The following is a 23,150-nucleotide window of genomic DNA, read 5'->3' as shown; positions in this document are numbered from 1 at the left end:
ATCCCCATTCGTTTACGGCAGGCCACCGTGGCCCCCATCGAGAAACCGTGGCTCATGTACATTTACCCTAACTGTGTAAAAATGAAAATAATACAACGCTTATTTTTTTCGTAACTTGTTAATTATGGTGGCCACTCACAAAAATTCAACTGTAGCGCTGCTTTTTGTACAAAATTACAATAGGTATTCGAACGAGTTGAAATGGATTTCTGTAATACTGTCTTTTTGGGAATAAATGTACCTCTTTTACTTTGCAAATGAATAATGAAAGGCTGTTTTAAACTAGGAAACAAACTCTCAATGTTTCCGGATTTCTGTTAGTAACACAGGGGGTACTGTACAATCCTAAGCAGAAGAAGGTCACTTCATACGATCTTCATTGTACTGTTAGAAATTACCGCTATTATGCACCACGACACAACATGAGCTGAGAGACCCAGGAATGCATTGTCTTTCAAATTTATCAAAATGAAAAAACTGTATGAAACGCAAACAAGTGATGACTTCATTCTGCCGGGGAGCTGGCTAGAAGGACTCTTGTGCACTCTTACCCGGCAGGCACCTGGTGTCAGCGATTCTCTACCTTTGACAGCAACCACCGACGCTTCCCTGTTTTACGAACTTTTCATCTTAGGGATACGTTTTGAGACTCCTCCCCTTACTCCCCCTAACACCAAGTAAACGTGCTTCGCTAGTCAAGCAAAACTGCTCAAAAAAAACTGGTTGGTTTTCTGATGGCCTTGAGAAGTGAACCCGCCACCTCAATGACATTTTGAAGTGGAAGATTTATACCATTTTAATACCGCTTCTTAACACAGATGAATTCGTTATACACTAGACATGTTTTGGAGAAATTCATGCTGCTATGCTAACTGCGTAGCTAGGGTAGCGTTCTCCATCAAATGTACCCTTTGGCGACACAGTGTGTAATTTTATATACGCTACGTATTTCTTTTTTTCTTTTTTCCCTAATGTGACTCAAAAGAAAATAACGCTCATATAAAGGTAAATTAAACAATCTTGTTACCCAATGTCTCTATAAATTATTTGAATGTGAAATAATTTTCTATGTACAATCAACTTCTTGAAGACAGCATGTGTGTAACGAGGCTCTCGATGGGAAACAACTAAAGGCAAATATTTCTATTATGATCTTTATTATTTCGGGGGATTCTCGCTGGCAGCAGATAATATATGTAATTTAGGTGTGTAATTGGATCGATTTTATGAAGAAATATGTCGTTACAAACTTTACAATCATTGGTTAACAAATTGCGTTGCAAATGCGTTTTACTGTTTTAAGATAGGCTATAATTTAGTGAACCATTTTCATTTGCTTTGAGTACGGTGTTGCGAGCCCTGGCATAAACTTGTGGAAATGTCATTCATTTTTTTCAACGGTTTATTAGGCCCCGCCACGTTGGTCTAGTGGCTAAGGTACTTGGATGCTGACCCGCATGTCGCATGATCAAATCCCGGCTTCGGTGGCTGAATTTTTGATGGAGGCGAAAATGCTGTAGGCCTGTGTGCTTCGATTTGGGTGCCTGTTAAAGAACCCCATGTCGTCTAAATTTCCGGAGCGATCCACTACGGCGTCTCTCTTATTCGTATGGTTGTTTTGGTAAGTTAAACGTCACATACCATGAACGGTTGATTCAAAATGGGATAACGCCATTCAAAATGGGGTAATACAGAGCAACAGTACGACCTCCTCCGTTCAATAACACTGCACTTCATGGAGTTCCTTACCGTGATTCTGTAGTTGGCCCCTAAATTGATCCAGAGGAGGAATATCAGCGTCACCACACCCTTCATCGTCGCGGCAGGGCCAGGAGTGAAACGAGATGAAAGTCTTTCGTGTCCGAGCATTCTCCTTCTCGCTCCTATCTGTCACGGCCGCTGCTTTCTGAGATTCGGCTCATCAGCCACTAACTGCCAACATCGTGGAGTAATGATATCTCGTCCTTGGCCTGCGTCATTTCGAGCACTATCACCCGTCTCCCGTGTCACCCTAGTGCGTTTTAAGGAGAGTTTCAAAACTTCGCTACGTGTCTGTCGCAGTGGGTAGTTTTTGTGAAAGTCCGTGGCATTCCCGTGGTTACTAGAGTACTTCGTTACCTCGAGATCATTCACAGTGAAAACTCATTCTCTTACGTGGCGTAGAAGCTCGGACCTGTTGGTGAAACACGGGAAGCAACCTATCGCTATAAAATACGGGGGTAAAAATGGCGACACACACGCGCAACACTGTGTCTGTCGTCTTTCTGTGTCCACATATTTATTTCAATGTGGTCCTCCCAGCGTTGTACTTATTAGTGGGTGCCTGAGTGTAACCGTTCGAAGCCACCAATTATGACTTCAGAATTTGTAGCGAAAAATTATGTTTAGCTGGTACACCACGCACTTTATGGACACTATATGAGCGAAAAACATGAAGCTACGCAACAAAAGCACAGGGCCACTCACTGTTAACGGAAACTCTTGCGTGTGCGACACCTCAAGATTTCACTGTTTGTAATGTACAGCAACTTAGACTTGCATAAAACTAACGGTGGTTTACATTTCTGACTCCTTTCGAAAGGTGAGGGCATAGCATGACTGATGTCTCTGCATCCACTTGCAGTCAGAGGTGTTAGCAAGTACAAAATTGCGCATTTGAGTGTATCTTTTAGCAGTGTACCGTACTGTGTGTGTAAGATGGCTCATCAGCTGAACCAGCCACGATCCCTTCAAGGTCTTGTGAGAAAGTTGACACTGATCAAAGTCTCCACCATTTGTTAAAGCATGCTAAAATGAATTTTCACAAACTTGGCTCTAAATTATTAATCATTTCTAATTTATAAGCCATCATAGTTAATTGCAATTTGTTTATCGATACTTTCCCAAAGCTGTTTGAGAAACAGTACTGCGAGACACTGGTGATGGGCCACCTGCTTGGCAATAGCTAAACCATAAAGACGGATTATTTGGGTGAATATCGCCCATAACAAAAAGTTTGGCTCGAGATGTTGCTGTAATTTAAACTGTTGCATAAAGACATAGTCTTGCGTCTGTTCCACAGAGTATCAACTACTTCAGTGATGTTTTTTTTTTAATACGAAGCATTTCTTTGTAGTACGCGAGCACTTTTGACATCTATCTATCTATCTATCTATCTATCTATCTATCTATCTATCTATCTATCTATCATACCGCCTACGTCTGGGTGCTTTCGTGAACACCTCCTTAACTTGGGGTACACCAAAATTAGTGCAGCAGGGTAAGATGGTTTCACTAATATGATGCACTGGTCATGATCATGATTCTCACATTCCTGTAACGTACGTCGTCAAACACTGCGAAAAACAGTGGCAGATACCCGGTGGTATAAGGTGTGCAAGTATGTACTACACGTGATGGAAATTTATCTACCCTGAAATGGCGAGAAATAACATAGGTATCGATAACGCTGTAGAAACGCAGTACAAGTGCAGCGTTTGTGCCCTATTAACCAGACAAGGAGGAGGAATTTGAACTTTAAGACATAGAGGTCAACATGGTAGTAGAAACTGGTTTTCTTCCCTGCAAAAGGGGAAGAATTGAGGTCGGAAAAAGGATTCAAAATTCATACGGGTTGTTCCCAGACACAGACAAGACCATACTACAAAGTATGAACAGATAACTTCACCTGAACAAGCCATCGAGTGCTCGATTGCATACTTGAAGAAGCACTTTCCATTAGTAAAGTGCATGGCAGCGGCAGGCAACCTTGTAATCGAACTTGGCCGTCGTTTTCAATAGTCATCTTTATTTTCTCATAAACTTTACTGGACTCCTACTTACACTGCTTCACAACAGGTGTAACAGTTTGGCACACATTTTATTTACATAACAACACATCGTTCAAACACAACCATGCAAAAAACAATGCACTCAGTAGGAACGCTCACTCTTGAGTACCTTGAATTGAAATCACAAGTTTTTTCTACATTCCTTCAGCAGATCTCAGAGGCGTACGCTCCCTACAAAAGATAAAAGAAAAAACCCTAAATAAAAATATGGGCTGAGAAAATCATTGTTCTTTTTTAATAAGCTTAAGGCATCCGTTCTTTTCAAAACGAACGTGCAAAATCCACACAAAAACCTACATTGTGTGATTTCATCTACCGAATTTACGAAATCTACGATGTGATCATGAGGCAAACCACATTAAGTACCTCCAAATAAGTCTGGAAACTAAAAAAAAAACTACATGTATTTTAAGTTGTGTTCGGTTTATTTTAATTTTTTTATGTGACATCTGTCAAAATGCGCCCTTTGAAGGCTGGATTCGAACGCGCCCTTTCGAACTTAGCAGCGCAGCAGTTTAGCTGCTCATTATTGGTGAAAAGTACCATTTGAAAAATAACAAAACGACTCGTGGACGTTTAATACGATATGTGTGTCCGTGTTTGAAAGGACCGTGCAATGGACTTTGAGTATGGCGAGAAAACACTGTCAATGGGCAGACAAGGCAACTGATAAAATACGAGCCAAACGTGGTTGCGCAACACGTGCGCAACCTGGCATTTGTAAACGATTCTCCAAACCAGCAAGCGACCGCTACTTCTCTTCTCTTGACAAGTGATGTCATAAGCCCAAATGACAGTGTCATAAACCAAAGTCCACGGCTGCTCACTGAGAATATCATCGTAGGGGGCACGGTTAACATGCTCACCGTGTGATGGCGCCACACGCCCGCACGCGCTCTGTCGATCACGCTGAGAGTAAATTGCGTGGTCGAAGAAGAAAAGGAAGTGCTCGTGTGTATGACGCACGCTGACAAAAGAATTAGCCTTCATGACCCTTCGCCGTCACCTTCTCTGCGAAGCTTTGAGCGTGTTCCTTAGTACTAAAGATGAGAGAAAGCGTTTGAAGCAGCCGACAAATCCCTGTTATTCCGTAGTGTCTGACAGTCGATGCGTGAGGCAATCAAGGTTTTCTTAATGAAGTCATTTCATGATAATTCCGAAATGTGTTGCAGGGCTCCTTTAAGGTGAAGTTTTAGTTCTAGGATATGAATTCGCAAACACTTAGCTTCTTATTTTACTGGAATCATTTGGAAGTAAAAAGAAAATTGGCCTCGTATCTCCACGCTTCACTGAACATTTTGTCGAAAGACAATAGTCTTGCGTCTAGAAAGAGTGAACAAAACGTTTATGTGGTCTCTTACGTGAGAAAATCTGTGAGTTTTATTCTGGAAGCACTCCGTTAGAGAGTCTCGATCCATGCAGTGAAGGCGAACGAGCGCATCGAGGAACGTTAGACACAGGTGCCATCTGGCAGTTATCTTCGAAAACGAAGGAACGCGTGCGCACCCATCGTGGAGGTAATAAAGTGTAGAACGCAAAGCAATGGGCAGGTGCCACCACCCTGTCGTTTTGTCAAAGCGTTGGAAACACGTCTTTTTGGGGATCGCGTTGCATCCTCAGCGCGAAGCATGATAAAAGCTATGGTCCTCAGAATTACTAATGTATGCCTGCTCTAGTGTAAAGACACACATAAAAAATATTTATGCGTTGTTATGGTGTGTCACATATGCACAGCGATTGCTTTTTAATTGACAATCGCAGAAGTATGAACGCTGAAACTTGAGCAATTTTGGTGGGCGCCGCAGATGGGGTTGGCCGTTTTGGGATATAGTTTGGGGCCGTTTGGGGTATTGTTACTACGGAAAACCAGAGAAATGTTCAGAGAGCCCCACCAAAACTTTTGCGTCGAAGTACCCCAAAGAAGACTAATGTCTATAAAATTTTTAAGCCACCTCTAATGGTGAACCTATGTGTGTAGCAAACGCCGTTACAGAACCTTACAGGGGAAACGCGGTTTTGAAAAATGAGACGAGGGTACAGGCTTACAAACATCTTTTTTCTTTCACATTTTCGTCTTCTTCAACAGTTGTTACTTTTTGAAGTTGATAAATGTGTGAGCCAAGTGAATTCAATACCTCAGGGAAAGTGATTCACTTTCACTTTGCAAGGAGTACTTCTGAAACGAAAGCTTTGCCAATTCAGCCGAAATATTTTCTCTATTTATATGTATCCATGAGCATTTTACATTTATTTTTGTTGTACAATATCAATACAATACATTTAGTGCATGTAATGTTATGTTGTATGATAGTGCAATTGTCTTGTCATAACTTTGTTTCTTTTCTTACAGCCTCTCTATTCCTTTATTGCCTTGTTTTCATTCAAACATCGTTATGAAATACCTGCTCCGCTAACACAATCTGTATATATTATTTCGCCCTTGTTTTCGCCGCTTACTATTCTTTGGCTATGGGTATACCAAGTGTTAAGCACTTTCATGCGCTAACTTAACTTGTAATAAATATAAATGAATAAACGAGTATATGAGTGAATGATAAGTTAAGCATAAAATAGCACTGACAGCATCCCAAGAGGTTTCAATTATAAATGTGGAAAATCAATACTCATAGGTCAATGATAAGTTTTTTTATTAAATTAGCACATACCCTGTCCTCTTCTGGAACTTCTTGTATACAAAGTAGGCAGCGATGAGAATAATAAAGATGAGTGGTACCACAACCGCCACGACTACCACGGCAACTGAAGCTTTTTGAGCTGAAAGTAAATTGATGAACACAAAGTTATACGTTGCTAAAAAAATCTCTCGAAACTTTGCCTTTTCTGTTAAAAATTTACAAACATTCAGGGTCAATGAAATCATTCATAAAAGATTATTCAATTCATATAAAATGCAAGCATGCATCACTCGTGTTTGATTGTGGCTATGTAACTTACACTGTCTCTACAGCAAAGGGCAACGTGGAAAAGCAGATCGTAATCTGAGGTTATTGTAAATTCAAGCATACACTCTAAAGTAATGTAAACGCTTGCAAAAATTTGAAAGTAATTCACCTGCGCCCAATGTAATAATAACGGATCATGTGTTTGTCAATACAACAAAATTTTCTTCCACAATTTCGCGTGCCAGCAAAATTAAGCGGTTGCTCAACGAATCGAAAGATTATTGAGAGTCCGATGCATTGACTATTCAATGAAGTTCTGTTGTTCTTAAATTTATTCTGAAGCCAAGAGTATATGAAGTTCGTTGAGTTAGGCAGGAAGCATCATTGTTGCAGCTCTTGTAACACGAAAGTGTTTAATGCCGGAGTCTTCCGAGGCCTTAGTAATGATATCTGTCACAGAAATAACGTCGAAAAAATACGCGCTATTAGAAGACACAAAATAATGCCTCATCTCACCAAAAAAAAAAAATCGTGAGTAAATGCGAATGCATTGCGCAGCGTCCATAACGGCGTTTCACGCATGAGAACCCAACATTACAAGAATAACATTTTTTTCTTTTTTTCTTTTTTTTCTTTCACCGTGCAGCCAATAATGCCGTTAGTCGAACGTGGTGTTTTTCTGTCACGAGAAACGTGGTATGCGTTTTCAGCTCTAGTAGCTAGCGTGCACCATTAAAACGCAAGGTTGAAAGATATTATCAAGTGAACAAAACAAACAGCGTTCACGGCCTAGTGCTGGCGTTTCACAGCGCCATCTTGCGCACACATTTCTGGATGTTCTTGAGAGGCGACCAGCCATCAAATGGCCGAGAGAGAGGTGCGACTGGACGGTGCGATTAATGCCAACTAAATTTATTCGGCGTCGATGGGACACAGAAAGGATGGAGAGCGGACACTGGGAGCGAAGCACGGCTCAACGCCGACTAAATTTTAGTCGACGTTGCACTGCTCTTACCCTCTCCTACACTCTTTCGCACCACATGCGAGGAAAGCGCGAGCGCCCGCAGCTGTTGCTATGGGAAAGGGAGTTAGAGGGGAGATGTGACACCTGCCGGCGTGCAGACAATGCCGGATGCCTGACATAGCCCAATTAATAAATGAATTCGCATTGAAAACAGAGATAGTACTTACCCTGAGCTTGCGTGGTGGCCTGCAGTGAGGCGGGAGGTCCACGCTTAGTGACAGATTTCCCCTCATTGAATGCATAAACTGATACATCGTACAGTGTGCCAGGAACCAGATCCGTGAAGTTGTACGTCACATTTGTGGTGACAGCAAACGGAGAGCTGCTTCCGTGGCTGAAAGTGACATTGTATCCACTCAGCGGGCCATTGAAGACCTTGGGCTTTTCCCACTGCACCAGCATCCAGTCGGTACCGGCTTCAGGAGCCTTGAGATCAAGCGGTGCCGATGGCGCTGGAACACGTACCGTGTATTCTTTTTAGAAGAGGTAGGGCAAACACTGACGCACGAGAGATCAAGAAACCAGAAACACGTGTATTCTTTGCACGGAAGAAATAACAATCAACGAGGCCAGAAAAGCGTGTGTGTACTGACTAGAAGAACGCTTAAAAAGGCTCAGAGTACATTTGATAATGCTTAAAAGAAGACAGAGCTCAGCTGTTGTAAAACGCATTCGTGGTAAAACACCGAACCGGCAAACGCAGGCACAAAAGAGAAATCAAGACACCTCAAACGCCACGATTGTGGTGTTTTGATTTCTCTCTTGTGCTTATTTGCACACCTTGTGTTTATAGTGAACACGTACAAACTAGCTCAGCTGTGTTCTATCATAAGCATACCACACATATTTCGCTTCTCTTGTAAGCTGTAACTTGCCGCCCTTTAAAGAGACACTAATGATAAATACCAAATCATTCAATGGATATATTCTACTCCGAAACCATGAACACTCTTGACTTCTTCATGTTAGGCTCATAAATACAGGATAAAACACAGATCGAAGTTTCATTCTTCAAAATCTCACCGGCATCTCTGTGCGTGACGTCACCAATTTACCTGCGCATTTTTTTGTATTTTTGGCAACATTCGCTCCATCAAACACCTAAAATTGGTGTGTTAAATATATATCATGATCAAAGGTCAAGTACTTTATTTTTATCGATTCTTAGCTACAATGCATCTACATTATATGCCCTTAAAGTTTATGACGTCACAGCATCTTGTGCCCAAAATTTAAAATGATGTAAGAACTTGCTTTTTTTTTGCGCATTTTCTCCCTAGCCAGGCATTTTGTTGTGTCTAGCAAGGTGGTTTTGGCAATCTGACACAGCTAACATGCGAAAACTTTTTTGTTCGGGGAACCTTTTGTGAATTTCTTCTGCATGCACTTAAGATTTCTCATTTGAGATTGCATACCATAAGCTTATCCTCAGTCACTTCTGGTATTCAGGACGTATTGCTGATTTCATTCTTTTCGACAATTTCTAAGGTGGCTTAAAAACTTTTGCGTATTGTTGTATGAAATAAAACCTGGTTTAAACTTGTTTTATGGCGCTACAATTAATGCTTCTACACTACTGCATAGCAGCCTTTCTAAGACGAAGATCAATATATAATGTGTCGATTGATGAAATAGTTATTTATCTCTCGAATAACTTTTCTCACAAAGCAAGAAAAACTTTCTGCAAATACTGACTACTATTTCAGTAGTTCTTGACTTTTGGTACAAGTGCGCAGCTTTTACTTTTAAATGATTCAGTCTCTTGAAAGTTACATGCTATAGGGAAGTCCATATTGCTCAGTATTACTAATAAATGTCTTCATTTAATAGAAGGAAGCTTTTGCTACAACACCGCAAATAAATGCAGACAATAAAGTGACTAAGTAATGCGACCTTGAATATATTGTGACATTAAAAAAGAAATAACAACACTCCAGATTCTACTAGCAGCAACAAAACATGAGGTGTTCTTATCCAAGCCGCAATGAGGTGGGGCAACGTTAAATAAGCAATGACCTCAATGAAAGATGATAATGTCACATGAGAAACAGCTGATCAGCGACAATCGCAACGAGTGCAAATACGCATGTGCCCATTTCACCTTCAAGGGTTGCATTTTATTATGATAGCGACTCATTATTCGTGCCTGGTTTGGTACCTGGCTATTCATGCACGGTAACGTCATTGAAATCTGTCAGCTACAAGAGTTGAACAGAGATACTTTCATTCCGTTCCCCTAAAAACAAGCGAACTCTTTAGGCACGAAGAATGTTTTACGCACCTGCAAAGTCTGTCTTCACCTCCAGGTGCCGACATTGTCCGCAGCTCGTCCTTTTCGTGCAAGAAGCAACGCTGACGTTGTACTCAGTCCACGGCGTCAGATGATCAATTGTATAGCTCGACTGGTTTATTTCCACCGGTGGCTGATTGTTGACTCTGATGCTGAAGCCGGTGATGTTGTACCTCGGATCATGAGGTTCTTCCCACGAGAGATGGACACTGTCCTCTTTCACTTCCTTCGGTTTTGGGCGAGGTGGTAGCGGTCCTGACAAAAAAAAACATCAGCAATGCCGGATTGTGTGTGCTCCCTACTTGTCGAATGATAATACGGATGTGAGGCGCTCGCCTAATCTAATTGAACTCAACCTAACTCAACCAAACCTAACCTAGTCAATTCTAACCTAGCCTAAGCAAGTAGGTAGTTACATAGGTGGTGTAGTTGCATAGCTGCATAGGCAGTGAAAATCTCATCATTAGTCGTGAAAAAAAGGACACATTGAATGAAATCAGTTTCCTTCAATGCACGTGTATCACATATACTATTCATTGTTCAAGTCAATTTTCTTCATAACTACTTGGTTCTTGTACACTGATATAAGCACTCGGCAGTATTTGTAAATAAATTATAAAAAATCTGAAGAAACTGTCACACTTTATTATTCGCACGTACCTGTATTTAACTGTTATTTTAGCCTATATACCAAGAAAAACTACACGAATTAGTTACGGTCCTGTTTTCTGGTATACCTATATGCTATTTTTTTCATTCATTTATTGGGTTTAACGTCTCGATGCAACGCTCGACTTTGTAGGCAGATTGAAGTGTTCTGGAGCATCTGAAGTACAGGAATGAAAGAAATAGGTTATTAGTGCATAAAGTGTTATTGTGGCCATCAAGTGGTGAAAAAGTAAAGCCTCAATTAGAAGTCGACATTCTGAAGGCTTTTTTTGTTGAACATAAAATATAGCTGTTGACCATACCCTTAAGATTTGTTTTTCTACTAGTACCTACGAGAACAGCATTAACGTTCATTTCGTCATAATTGTATCTATTCAAAACATTCACACGCGGCACTCCTCTTGACACAGCTAACATGAATGGTTATTGAACCCTCGACCTTTTGCTTAGGCTTAAAACATCATAGCGACTAAATCAATGTACCAATGATAGTTTTTTAGTATTTCTTCCTACATTGATTTACGAGGCAAAAAGTGATACGTTATGTGGCAACGTTGCTATAGAGTTTGTTTATTCTAGGTGCTGATAATTCATACTGTTTCGTCTTGCTCAATTTTTGGCGTAGGAGCACCATTGATGGCAATTAGCGAAAGCATGAAATGTAATTGCCATCACCTATTGCTATCCTTATTAGTCATGGGCAATAAGTGAGCACTAGTTAGTATCATGCTTAATAATTAGATGTCCGCAGTATGAATGGGTACCCATGGTACCCACTGGAACCCACTAATACCCATTGGTATTAATTGTACCCATAAGTGCAAACTTCATACAACTCACCTTTGCCAAGAGTTTCGAACTGTATCTGAGACTCAGGGCCATAGATGGTTTGGTTGCTCGTTTCGGCCTTGTTGAATGCCGATATGGACACGTTGAAAAGATTGAACTGATCCTTTAAGTTAATTTCTTTTTCAGTGTGATCCCCTTCTACGTAGGTGACATTTGTTTCATTTCGATCTTCATTGTACATTTGGATGACGTAGCCTGTGAGAGGTCCGTTATGCTGTTCCGGCTCTTCCCATGTTAGGAGAGCATTGACGTCCTTGTAAATGGAATAACTGAAATTCCGCACTTTCGAAGGAGCTGGAATATAGACATAGCAGCAAATGACTGTACGAGAAAATCTCCGTGCCCTCTAACTTTCTGTTGTTACTTACACAATGTTTTACCAGCTCACGAGTGGATCTCACTCAAGAAATATATTTTTATCTCAGTGCTCACCTTGTGCTCATCAAACTTTTCTTCAAGCAGACCCATTCAGACTTAGATTCACTAGGATGTTCTTGAACCTGACTCACACTGACTCAAACTCGTCGAAAATTACTCACCCATGCTCCTTCGGACTCACTCACTGCTTGATCTCAGACTGAGTGAGTCATTCGTGGGTGAGTTCACCGACCTATGCATAACCATTAGATGAATTTTAAGTGAAATCTCTGATGCGTACCTCAAATATTCGAAGTGTCTCGTCACCGCACTGAAAATGTCATCCTGCCTCTGATGTACAAGATTACTCACTTAAATATATTTTGACAAATATGCAAATTCGTACTTACCGGCAAGCCCTTGTGACTAATTGTATTGTATTACACATTTCTAGAGGCGCAAGGTGGGAGTGATACTCTTGATTCTCCTCCGCACACTTGTGGTCAAATTCTTCCTTCCGGTTTACTGAGTGTTTGGAGAATGCATTCTCAAAAATAAAACTGGTACGCCGCGCATAATTCCTGTTCAAGTTAAAAGTGATACTGAGTGGCCGATAAACTGTCTGGATATTTATTGAAAAAAGCTACTTGAATTAGTCGATTGGAAGAGGAAATGGTGCTTTTACAAGCGGCTCAGATCATAGTGACCCCTAGTAGAGCAGGAAAAAGTCGCACGCTTCTTTCTATGTGGCCTATGAGAAGAACATCAGCAGTTGGATGTTCTTGAACCTGACTCACACTGACTCAATCTCGTCGAATATTACTCACCCATGCTCCTTCAGACTCACTCACTGCTTTATCTCAGACTGAGTGAGTCATTCGTGAGTGAGTTCACCGACCTTTGCATAACCATTAGATGAATTGTAAGTGAAATCTCTGATGCGGCCACTTGACACAATATTGACACAAGTAATAGATCAGGACATAAGAATGCCGAGACACCATATTCAAGTATTAGCGGGACCAAGACTTCCTCTGCAAGAATATATGTACAAAATACCAAACATAAAAGCCTAAGTTGAGCCCATTGGCTTCTAACGTTTTCCAATTTAATGATTCTTTGGCATTTGCAACAGTGTCATTCGCCACTATTACTCTACAAAGAAAGATGTAACCTAGTAGGACTGAACCTAACTATCAAAGCGTAATCTAGTTTATCCTTACCAGCAACTTCGGTGATATTGATCAGGAACGCTGGCAGACCACAAAAAGCTTCTCGGCAGTTCTTCACAGTTACGTTGTAGCGTGTCCACGGCTGAAGTCCAGTCACTGTGTGCATCACCGTACCATTTAGCGGCTTGTCGTGTTCGCAAGCATTTTCCAGCTTTGTAAGTTCTTCGTCGAAGCCTTTTTCGGGTGTCACTGTAATTTCGCACTTTGTTGCGTTAGGGTCGACAGACCAACTGAGCGTGAAGCTCGTTGCATTGCGTTCCACAAGTTTCAAGTTTTCAGGACATGCTGTAGAAGAAAGAAAAAAAAACGAAAATGATTTTGAAAGAATACATTCCAAAAAACAGTGTGAGAAGTCTTTGTAAAGGAATCGTTCTTGACACAAGACAATGTCACATGATACATTAGTCGGTTTGTTCGGCTGCATTACGTTTAGACTGCCATTAGGATTTGCGGTACTTAGAATGGCTACTTCTAATCAAATGTCTCTAGAAGGAACGCCATTAAAAATTATTGAGACTGAATAACTATTCAAAGAGCTGATTTTCCCGTGTGACTTCAATGCGCAACTTCACTGCAATTAGCTTTTAGGTGCACTCCAACAATACCTGTCACTTAATAATAATAATAATAATAAGTGACAGGTATTGTTGTATTATTATTATTATTATTATTTCTTGGCATACGTACTCATAGTACCACTGGTAATGGCATGCACCTCGCCTCCTTGTCTCATAAATTTATCTAATGAAATACTTTTGACAAAAAGCAATTCAATATGGCCAATTCATTGTGACATACTTCTTGAAGAGAAATAATTTTTGTGATAATCAAATACTGCGAGATTGTTAGCACAGACAGCTGAGCACCTTGCAAGACATGATCGAAGTTGCCATAGCTCACTCTTAAAAGAGTCGTACCATTATTTTTTATAGGTATATTACACTATCTTACATACAGGTAGCTCTATTCAGACCTCCTTATGATGGTAGTATACAAAAAACAATGAGTCAGATAGCTCTTTTTTCACGCAATATTGTAGTCAAGAAGGTATGAGACCTTGGTTGGAGTTAACCATCTAGAAGTGTATTCACGCATGCTTTATTCCCACAGCGTACTTCTATACCTAGAACCAAATGCACTTGATTGTCTGCACTGCTAAGGTACCATGTTCATGGTGGTTGAGTCGGCAAAGGCTGCAGAACTTCACCTCCTTGTAATTAGGCCTGCTTCAGGGTACACGCCATGAAATAACTGGAAACCTAATAATATCTCCGAGCTCCGAGAAAAAACAATTGCGATTAAAGTCCAAGCATGGTTTAGGAGATTTCTCGGGTATGGACAAGTAGCTGCGACATCTCGCGAAGTTAATCAGTACCACGTAAGGTGACATAGAAGAAATATTCACCTTCGAGGCTAATGCTGAAGAAACAGATTTATTCTATATAGGTCTTCTTTTTTTTAGGCATTGGTGACGAGTAACAACATAAATAATAACAAAAGAAAAATAGTTGCGTGAGTAGCTCATTGCTTTGTTAAACACAAACAAATTAATCTAAGAAACAATCAAAACAGTAAAAGTACATGGAGCAATGTTTTCAGTATTTTTAACTGTTGTATAATAATAATGACACAGTGACATCAGTGGTGAATAACAGTACACAAACTGATGATGTTGGAAATAAAGATATGATTTATTGACTCATTCATTCATTCATTCATTCATTCATAGAATGGAGGTTGAGTCTTTCCGTCAGTGGTGAGAGAACTCGCTGCTTTAAAACCCATAAACCGCAAGGTTGGTGGTCCAGGCTTCACGAATGGAAGTGTGTTTTGTCGTCCACCTCGAATTATTTCAATTTGTGGCACAGTAAGAACACTAGAAAACAATGCAAATATTATACCCCCGCTTCTTTGCCAAATTGTCTGTTTGTTATATTAGGTTCCCTATACTAGAAAATGCACCCTCATGAAATTAGCCTCATTTGGTAGTTCAGCACTAGCCTTCTGTGTCACTGTTATTGTAAATCTTAGTCATTTGTGCTTGTTCACTTTAAAAGACCCTGCATTCAGTCATACTACCCTGTAACATCATAATGGCGAACAGTGGATGAATGGGCAGAGCCTGTAACATCACCAGTTGGTGTTCATGTCGTGTTGGCCACAGTGTTACATAGCTATACTGAGAGTCAACTGGGCCATCGGTCTACGTTTGGCTATGTAACGTCCTACTCGCACTTACCTATACCGTCAGTGGCGACGCTGAAGTCGTACTTCGGTCCATCAAGGCGGCCGCCGGTAGCGTTAATGTTGAATGCGAAAAGGGAGCAGTTGAAATTGGCAACCGACTCTTGAAGAGCCACAGAGACACGATACGGGGGCTTTTGGTCGAAGACGTCTCGAGATTCGGTGTACTTCGTTTGCGGGTCTTCACACTTGACGGTGAAACCGGACGCGCTGGCTTTCTCGGGTAACTCCCAACTGGCTTGTAGGATGGTGCCATTCTCGACAGAATGCTGGACATTGCGGACTTCGCCGGGACCTAAATTGTATAGACAAGAATAGGTGCATATTTCAACTGCGCTACGTTTTATAACAAATCGACTGTAGTAATAAGGCTGAAAATACACGTGCAGAATCGAGTTATTCAGAAAAAAAAACCTTTTTCCCACTCTCAATTTTAGAGTAGGATCCCCAAACCAGTGATGCTGCCACCATGAACTCTAATGCTGCCTTCTACTTGACTTTATGACGTTTTGTATCTTTGTTGTCATCAACAATATATATATTTGGTGTCCAATACTTTTTGTTTATTTCCATTTATATAGTCTCCTTTGTTACTGTACCTGATACGCGTTAATTTGTCATTACATATCATGCACTTTGCTTTCACAGTGATACAGTGTTCAAGGTACTTGGCTACTGACACGAAAATCACGGTTTTGTTCTTTGCCACGGCGCTCGCATTTCAACGTACGCGAAATGCAAGATGCCATGTGCTTCTATGTAGGTATACTTTAAAGATTCCTTGGCGGTAGAAATTTAAGAAGCCCTGCACTACCGCATGGCTCATTATTGTATCGCGGTTTTGTCACGTGAAAAACCAATATTACGATACTACTTTTAAGTTTTGCGTTGCGAGCGTCATAGTTTTTTTCCCTTTGTGAACACCACTTTGTAGTAAATAATCTCCAGTGCAGCATGAGCGAAAATTTATAGGAATGTCAATGTGCGGGATTCACTTGGAACATTATTTCAAATGGTTGCGCTTGACTTTCATCTAATTATAACTTGTGTGTAGCCAACTCGTTTTACAAGCGGTCACTTCTCCGATGCTCTGGATGCCGGAGTACCACAGTTACTTGATTGTAATGCGACCACAATTGTAACTTGATGCGTGACGTCACAATGCGTCCACGAAGAACAAAGTGGTTATTTCGGTGTTCGATTCCAACGCAAAGGTTCACTTTATGCAGTGAAAAACTTGAAAAATAAACTACTCGTGTAACATTCGAATAAATACGTTACTTCGAGAAATTCGCAACGTCTACCACGAAAAAAGTTCACGTCATTTCAGATCATGCTCTAGGTTAGGAAAATTATCATGGCAATAACGTAGAACGATATCAGACTGCCCGGTGAGGGCTTGTACTCCAGACCGATGTAATGGCAGCTATACAATTTATCTTATCAGTGACTCCGTTGATTTTAAAGTGAAGAAAGGCACTGAATATAAATAATGTACTATCCCAGTACTCTAGTAGGCTCACTCGTTGATTGATTGATTTGTGGGGTTTAACGTCCCAAACCACCATTTGATTATGAGAGACGCCGTAGTGGAGGGCTCCGGAAATTTTGACCACCTGGGTTTCTTTAACCTGCACCCAAATCTGAGCACACGGGCCTACAACATTTCCGCCTCCATCAGAAATGCAGCCGCCGCAGCCGGGATTTGAACCCGGGACTTGCGGGTCAGCAGCCGAGTACACTAGCCACTAGACCACCGCGGCGGGGCAAGTAGGCTCACTCGTATATTTCCAAGATGACACTCACAAAATTGCTTCATTACGAAGTCTCCCGTCGAAATAATTCATGCGTAGCCTGTGCTAAGAAATCATATATTTCACTTCTCCTTTGATTGATTGATTGATTGATTGATTGATTGATTGATTGATTGATATGTGGGGTTTAACGTCCCAGAATCACGTTATGATTATGAGAGACGCCGTAGTGGAGGGCTCCAAAAACTTCGACCACCTAGGGTTCTTTAACGTCCACCCAAATTTGAGCACACAGGCCTACAACATTTCCGATGGAGGCGGAAATGTTTGTGTGGAAAACAAACGAACTTGCACATTTAACATTAGAGCCAGGTGTCAATGGGTTCGCACTTACGTTCTGTAAACGTGGAGGCGGAACGTTCTTGCAGGTGGCCTCGGCATTTTTTCTTCTGAAGTGTCATTTGCGACTGAGCACGGACCCTGTAGGTGGTGTTCGAGGCCAGTTGATCGAACGTGTGTTTGCGAGGAGTTCCGAGTATTGTGTGGTTCTGGCATTCCTCCGGCATCGAACAAATGTTGAACGTAATTTCGCCGTCCCACTCGGTGGTCCAGGTGGCCACCAAGGCCGTCTCGCTTACTCCGGTGACAACAATGTCGTCCAACTCAGGCACTGAAAAAAATGTTCAAAAGAAACTCGTGAGTCTTTGTACTTGGCATGATCGTGCTACATTCCTTTTTATCGAATTGGCTAATGCTGCCTGTCAGCTGTTTCTTCCCTAAAAAACTGGAGTTGGACTTTCATTCACATGCTTAGCGGTGGAACACTTAAGTTGCTACGTGCAAAAAGTGGTTATAAGTTCGCATCTAGACAACACTGAAAAGTGACAATATGAAACGACAAGTAATCTCTATAAAAAATCAGTTTGCCGTAAAAGAAACAGAGCACACCCGACATGCGCGTGATCTAGAGAGCATCAATTACTGGGAAATGCCGCACACTAACATGCATGTGACCAGCGAACTTTTGAGGGCCGCGCCTTTTCTTCATTTTCCAGCACCCATTTTTTTGCGTGTGGTGTAGCGATTAACATGTGCCTGCTGTGTACTCAGTCCTGGAGACGTCTTTCAGCTCTCCTATAGTAGAGTACCGAGTATTCTGAATCGTTAACTACTTTTTCCAAACGCAATGTTTACAAAACCGTTCTAGAAAAACTGTTTCTGTGGAACATCGCACTCTTTTCCACTGGGCGTCTCCGGTCAGTGCACAATTTCAGAGGCCATGCTTCCTGCCACGTGTTGCGACAGGACACCGTAACCGCTTAGTCACGTGACTTAACCTTGGCGAGCTACTCGAACGCAAGAGCTGCACGTGTTTACAAGGGGTGACCGTCAGAGGCGCTCACGTACATACCGGAGTGGAAGGGTGAAATTCAAGGCTAGGGTTCGCGTTCACGGCTCGGGTTCTAGACAGCATATCAGGAGGCGTTTGCTTAGCAAAAAATATTCACAGTTCTTCTGCTATTACGAAGGTAGAAGTCATTCACTGCGGCTGCTTGTTCTGTGAAAGCTGCTCTCGTCGATGTAGCGCCGTGTCCTTGTTTCATTTATATCGACAGTCCCGTTCCAGCAGACTTGACATCTTCAAGTAATATGAGTGTGCTTATTAGCTTGTAATAACATCACGTGATTTGTGGCACCAATAGGCAGCAAAAGAGTGTTCAGCACTCGCCGTCATGGCTGCTAGCAGTGCCGAGTAAGTATTCTGGGTTTAAATGTGCATATATACCCCATACAATGTGCGGGAGGGTGATTGCCACTTGATCTCAGTTGGTAGAGCATGGGACGCGTCAATCGAAAGTCGCAAGTTTGGTCTCTGCCAGCGGCAAGTTATCTTGTCATCCAATTTTCTTTCTTCCCATTTGCACAACAGTGTCTACTATTGTAGTGAATAGAGTTAACATGTCCCTATAAAAATTCCCGGTAGCATCCCCTATAACAAGCATAGGGCATTAGCATCCACTATATTTTACTTGGCGTTATTGTAGGCTAGTTTGTAATAATAATGTGCCTAACAGAGAAAAACAAGCCGATAAGTTTTACTTCTTTCCTTAACATCAGTTATGTCGTTTCAAATCTTTCCAGGTACAAGCCACTAGCACTAAGTGCACCTACAATCTGCAGTTTTCTTGCCGTTACCCTTTTTGGTTTTTAATCTTCGCTTCCTGTTTGCAGTACACTTCTGGTTTGAATTTTTATCATAGCCTGTCAGAAAAAGTAGGTTGCAATCGCCTTGTACACGTCCATTTATATATTCCTGGCTTTCAGCATTTGAATTGAGTCAAACGTATTTGACTCATCGTTTTCATCAGTAGCCTGACTACGTTCACTGTAGGGCAGAAACGTCTCCTATATTCCGCCAATCAACCCGGTCTTGTGCTTCCTGCTGCCACGTTGTACCTGCAAACTTTAAATTCTCACCGGCCCCCCTTACTTTCTTATTTGACAATTTAGGTCAGTTTGGTTGAGAGAAGGCTGTGCGTCATTATGCCACATTTCTGCATTTCTGAGGAAAGGTCGTCCTGCGATTCTCTCACACATTTACGCGGCAGAAGTTGCGTTTCTTTTTTCCCTTTCTTCAAGCTCTTCTCCTCCTCCATTTACGCAGTCGACGAGTTTGGACTGCTGATCTGCGTAAAAAAATAACAAAATCTTTCTGCCCACATTTGCACACAAAAGTATAGTGAGGAAACCAAATTAAAAAAAAAGTAGGTTGCGAACGATGCTTTTATGAACCTATTATCTTGTTGCGAGACATTGGTGATGATAAGACAATTATTTCATCCAATTTTTTTATCATGACCTAGGCTTTTCTGCAGATCTTGGGAGGGGGGGGGGGGGGAGAAATTGGGTGGCTCTGACGTCCCTCAATGTGGCTGATTGGCACATTCACGGCATAATTTTTGTCAATATCATTGTAGCGGGACGGCTCAGTGCTCTCCCATAGTTGAGTATGAAGTACTCGAAATCGTTAAACAATTTTATATAAACACATCAGTACTCTAAATTCTTACCAGTTTTTCTCAACACAGACTGTAGGTGCCTGGGAGACTTATTTGTGTGAGGTCCACAGGGCCACTTTCAGCTCTCTCATAGTGGAGTACGAAGTACTCTAAATTGTAAACCTCATTTTCTAAACACACTCAACCATCTGAGTCTCTACACAGCGAATTTGGGCCATCATATTTAGTAATGGGTTACTGAGCTCCTGAATTCGAGTACTTAAGGAGCTCTTAATCGTCAGCCATATTTCAAATACACAGACTCATCAAGTGTGAGGCTTATGGGACGGCTTTATCCTCTCCCATAGTAGAGTACAAAGTACTCTAAGTTGTTCACCGCTTTTTAAAAAACACACATGTTTGAGTAGCGTATACCTATTGAATATTCGCTCCGTCTTTCCATAAATGTCTATAGCTATAAAGCATGGCCTCTGTGATGAAAGAGTCACCCCTGGCACCCTTTATCAAATGGAGAGACAGACCAATGTATTTGAAAAAAACGATTGAGAAATACTGAAGCGAATAATCGAAGCAAAAGAAGTTTTCTTGGAGGCGTGCCTCGGTTTAAACATGGGTTCCTATGCTTTAAAATCTCGTTTCGTTAATGCTGAGCTACACATCAGGGTAGGGGTGCTAAATATTCGCTAAAGATAAAACAAAAATAACGGGAATAGCTGCTACCTGTCGCTAGTACGAGTAACTGAGCACGGCTACACCTTAGTTGCGCCTTTGCAGGGCTCCAAACGCGTTTAGACGGGCACGATTTCAAGGATATCAGAAAGCGGCAACTGTTCACGCGTGTCCAGCGCTCTTTTCACGTGCTTGCGCCATCTGCGCTTGTTCATCCTACTAAAGTGTCCCTAAAACACATTCGATCATTTTAACCTTTTTCTAGTAACGCGCGTAACAACTTCGAAATGCCATCACGGTGAACCATACGAAACGCAGTGTTGCTGCTATTGCTAAGCGCGGGAGTTCAATATATTCTAAAAGAACAATCGCTTGCTTTCTCCAGGCCTTTCGGTAATCTCGAGTGTTGGCCGTGACGCCATCAATAAAAATAGTGTCAACTCTCAGCTACACGCGCATGGCGCCAAGGTACGCAGCTAAACGAAGGAAAAACCAAAACGATTGAGGGCCTGTCTGGATTATCAAACTCGTGCAACTCCGCTCTTATCGCACACTTTTAAAAACTTTTCGGAATTACGTGTTCGTTGTCGACTCACGAAAGACAGTAACATCAAAACTCAATTTCGACCTGTGGGTGGTTCAAAGTCGTCTTAAGCACTCGCTGACACGCGTCCGGATTAAACGAACATGTGGCGCCACCTTGGAGAAGTGGGGCTATACTCACGTTCCGGGAGTGAGACGACGGTCTCGTGGACTGGTTTACTGTACGTCTTCTTCGTGAAATGAGTTTGCCTGTAGGAGCGGACACTAACGTTATACGTTGCGTTGTAGTCTGGCAGCCGGAACGAGCATTCCGTCTGGTCGTTGCGAAGCGTCTTGTTCTCGCACTGGGCCTCTCTTCCCTGGCAAAGCGTGACGAGAAAGCCGCTGATGGATTCCGCGTCGTCATACGTCCACTTTATGTGCGCATCGTTGCCGCACGAAACGTCGACCGTCAGGTTCTTCGGAGGCTCTGCAGAGAAAGATTGCGCATTGCTTCGGCGACACGCAGTGGAGACGTCAATTTCTTGACGAAGGAAGGAAAATAGGAGGAAAGGAACGGCAGGGAGGTTAACCAGCCTATAGGCAGCCAGTTTGCTACCCTGCGCATGGGAGGGGGACGGGGGAGATGAAAGACAGAGAGCAGAGAGGGAAGAGAGATAAACACATCACATTCGGCAGCACACGCGCGCACGCAAAGTCATAGTCCAGTCTTGTCTTTCGCGTTGTGTGACCGCGAAAGACAACACTGGACTATGACTGAGTGTCGAGATAATCAAGCTGGAAGTATAGTATCGAACACATCTTGATAGTCACTTGCAACCTAAGAATAAGTTTAGCGCGAGGCTCACGGAATCCACAAGTTGTCGAAGCATTTTTAGTGATCGTAAGCTGGTTATTCCAATTACACCGTGTTTGTTTGCAATAATGGTATTATTTTACACCTCGTTCGTTTATTTCACCCGGTTTTGAGCATGACTAGCCTAGTATCATTTCAGTTTCATTTTACTCTGCGTAATAGGGTAGGGGTTTATATATAGGAAGAGGTATACAGAGTTTCCTTAGTGAGAACACTGCAATGGAACTTCGTTATGAAATTCACAAAGAAAATAAAAACAGGAGCAGAATCACGCAAAAAGCATGAATATATGTACAAAATGTGTTCGCCCGCAGCTAGAGTATGCATCATCCACATGGTCACCATATCAAGATTACTTGGTACGTATGTTGGAAGCCGTCCAGAATAGGGCAGCGACATTCATCTCCGGAAACTACTACTATCATTTAAGTATTACCCTAATAAAACAAGACCTTGCATTTCAGTCACTAGAAATACGCCGCAACATTGCTCTTTTATGTCTGTTTCTTAGGTACATTTATAGTAACAAAATTCACTGTTTGCCACCTTATTCTCCTGCGCGCACTTCCCAGCGCATTCACAATGCCCATAGTTTTATGCGCATTCATGGTCACACGCAGGCATTTAACTTATCCCTACCGCGAGCCATTGCATATTGGAACGATCTTCCGGATCATGTTGTATTCATTTGTAACCGTGAAATTTTTCGTGACAACCTGATTTCGTTGCACTCTAGTATTGCATAACGCTGTTGCACCTTGATATTTGTCATCTTTTATATATGTATATATTTTGTCGTCTGCTTTTCTCCTTTATTGTTATTTCGTTTGTATTTACTCAATACCCTTCAGTGGGCCTGTAAGTTATTTTGAATAAAAAATAAAAAAGGCATTATGGTATGCAATAACAA

General features: G+C 41.7%; 2 protein-coding genes across 2 annotated transcripts in view; both read right to left on the bottom strand.

The window, feature by feature from the left end:
* The window catches only part of LOC119165217 (uncharacterized), a 99,951-nt gene extending 96,320 nt beyond the window's left edge, over positions 1-3,631 (bottom strand). The window contains exon 1 of the mRNA XM_075872501.1: positions 1,750-3,631. Coding sequence (XP_075728616.1) covers positions 1,750-1,869 — 120 coding nt within the window. The 5' untranslated portion in view covers positions 1,870-3,631. The remainder of the gene's footprint in view (positions 1-1,749) is intronic.
* Positions 3,632-3,840: 209 nt separating this feature from the next.
* LOC119164177 (fibronectin) overlaps positions 3,841-23,150 on the bottom strand; it is a 35,760-nt gene continuing 16,450 nt past the window's right edge. Inside the window, exons 5-13 of the mRNA XM_037416301.2 lie at positions 21,566-21,853; positions 17,547-17,822; positions 15,394-15,693; positions 13,146-13,439; positions 11,557-11,859; positions 10,039-10,302; positions 7,925-8,209; positions 6,497-6,605; positions 3,841-4,001 (exon numbers count right to left, since the gene is read on the bottom strand). Of these exons, the coding sequence (XP_037272198.2) occupies positions 3,965-4,001; positions 6,497-6,605; positions 7,925-8,209; positions 10,039-10,302; positions 11,557-11,859; positions 13,146-13,439; positions 15,394-15,693; positions 17,547-17,822; positions 21,566-21,853 (2,156 nt within the window). The 3' untranslated portion in view covers positions 3,841-3,964. The remainder of the gene's footprint in view (positions 4,002-6,496; positions 6,606-7,924; positions 8,210-10,038; positions 10,303-11,556; positions 11,860-13,145; positions 13,440-15,393; positions 15,694-17,546; positions 17,823-21,565; positions 21,854-23,150) is intronic.

This window comes from Rhipicephalus microplus, chromosome 8 (assembly GCF_043290135.1).
Source record: "Rhipicephalus microplus isolate Deutch F79 chromosome 8, USDA_Rmic, whole genome shotgun sequence".
NCBI lineage: Eukaryota > Metazoa > Arthropoda > Arachnida > Ixodida > Ixodidae > Rhipicephalus > Rhipicephalus microplus.
Note: the sequence above shows the minus strand (reverse complement) of the source record. Positions and strands in the feature narration are given on the sequence as shown.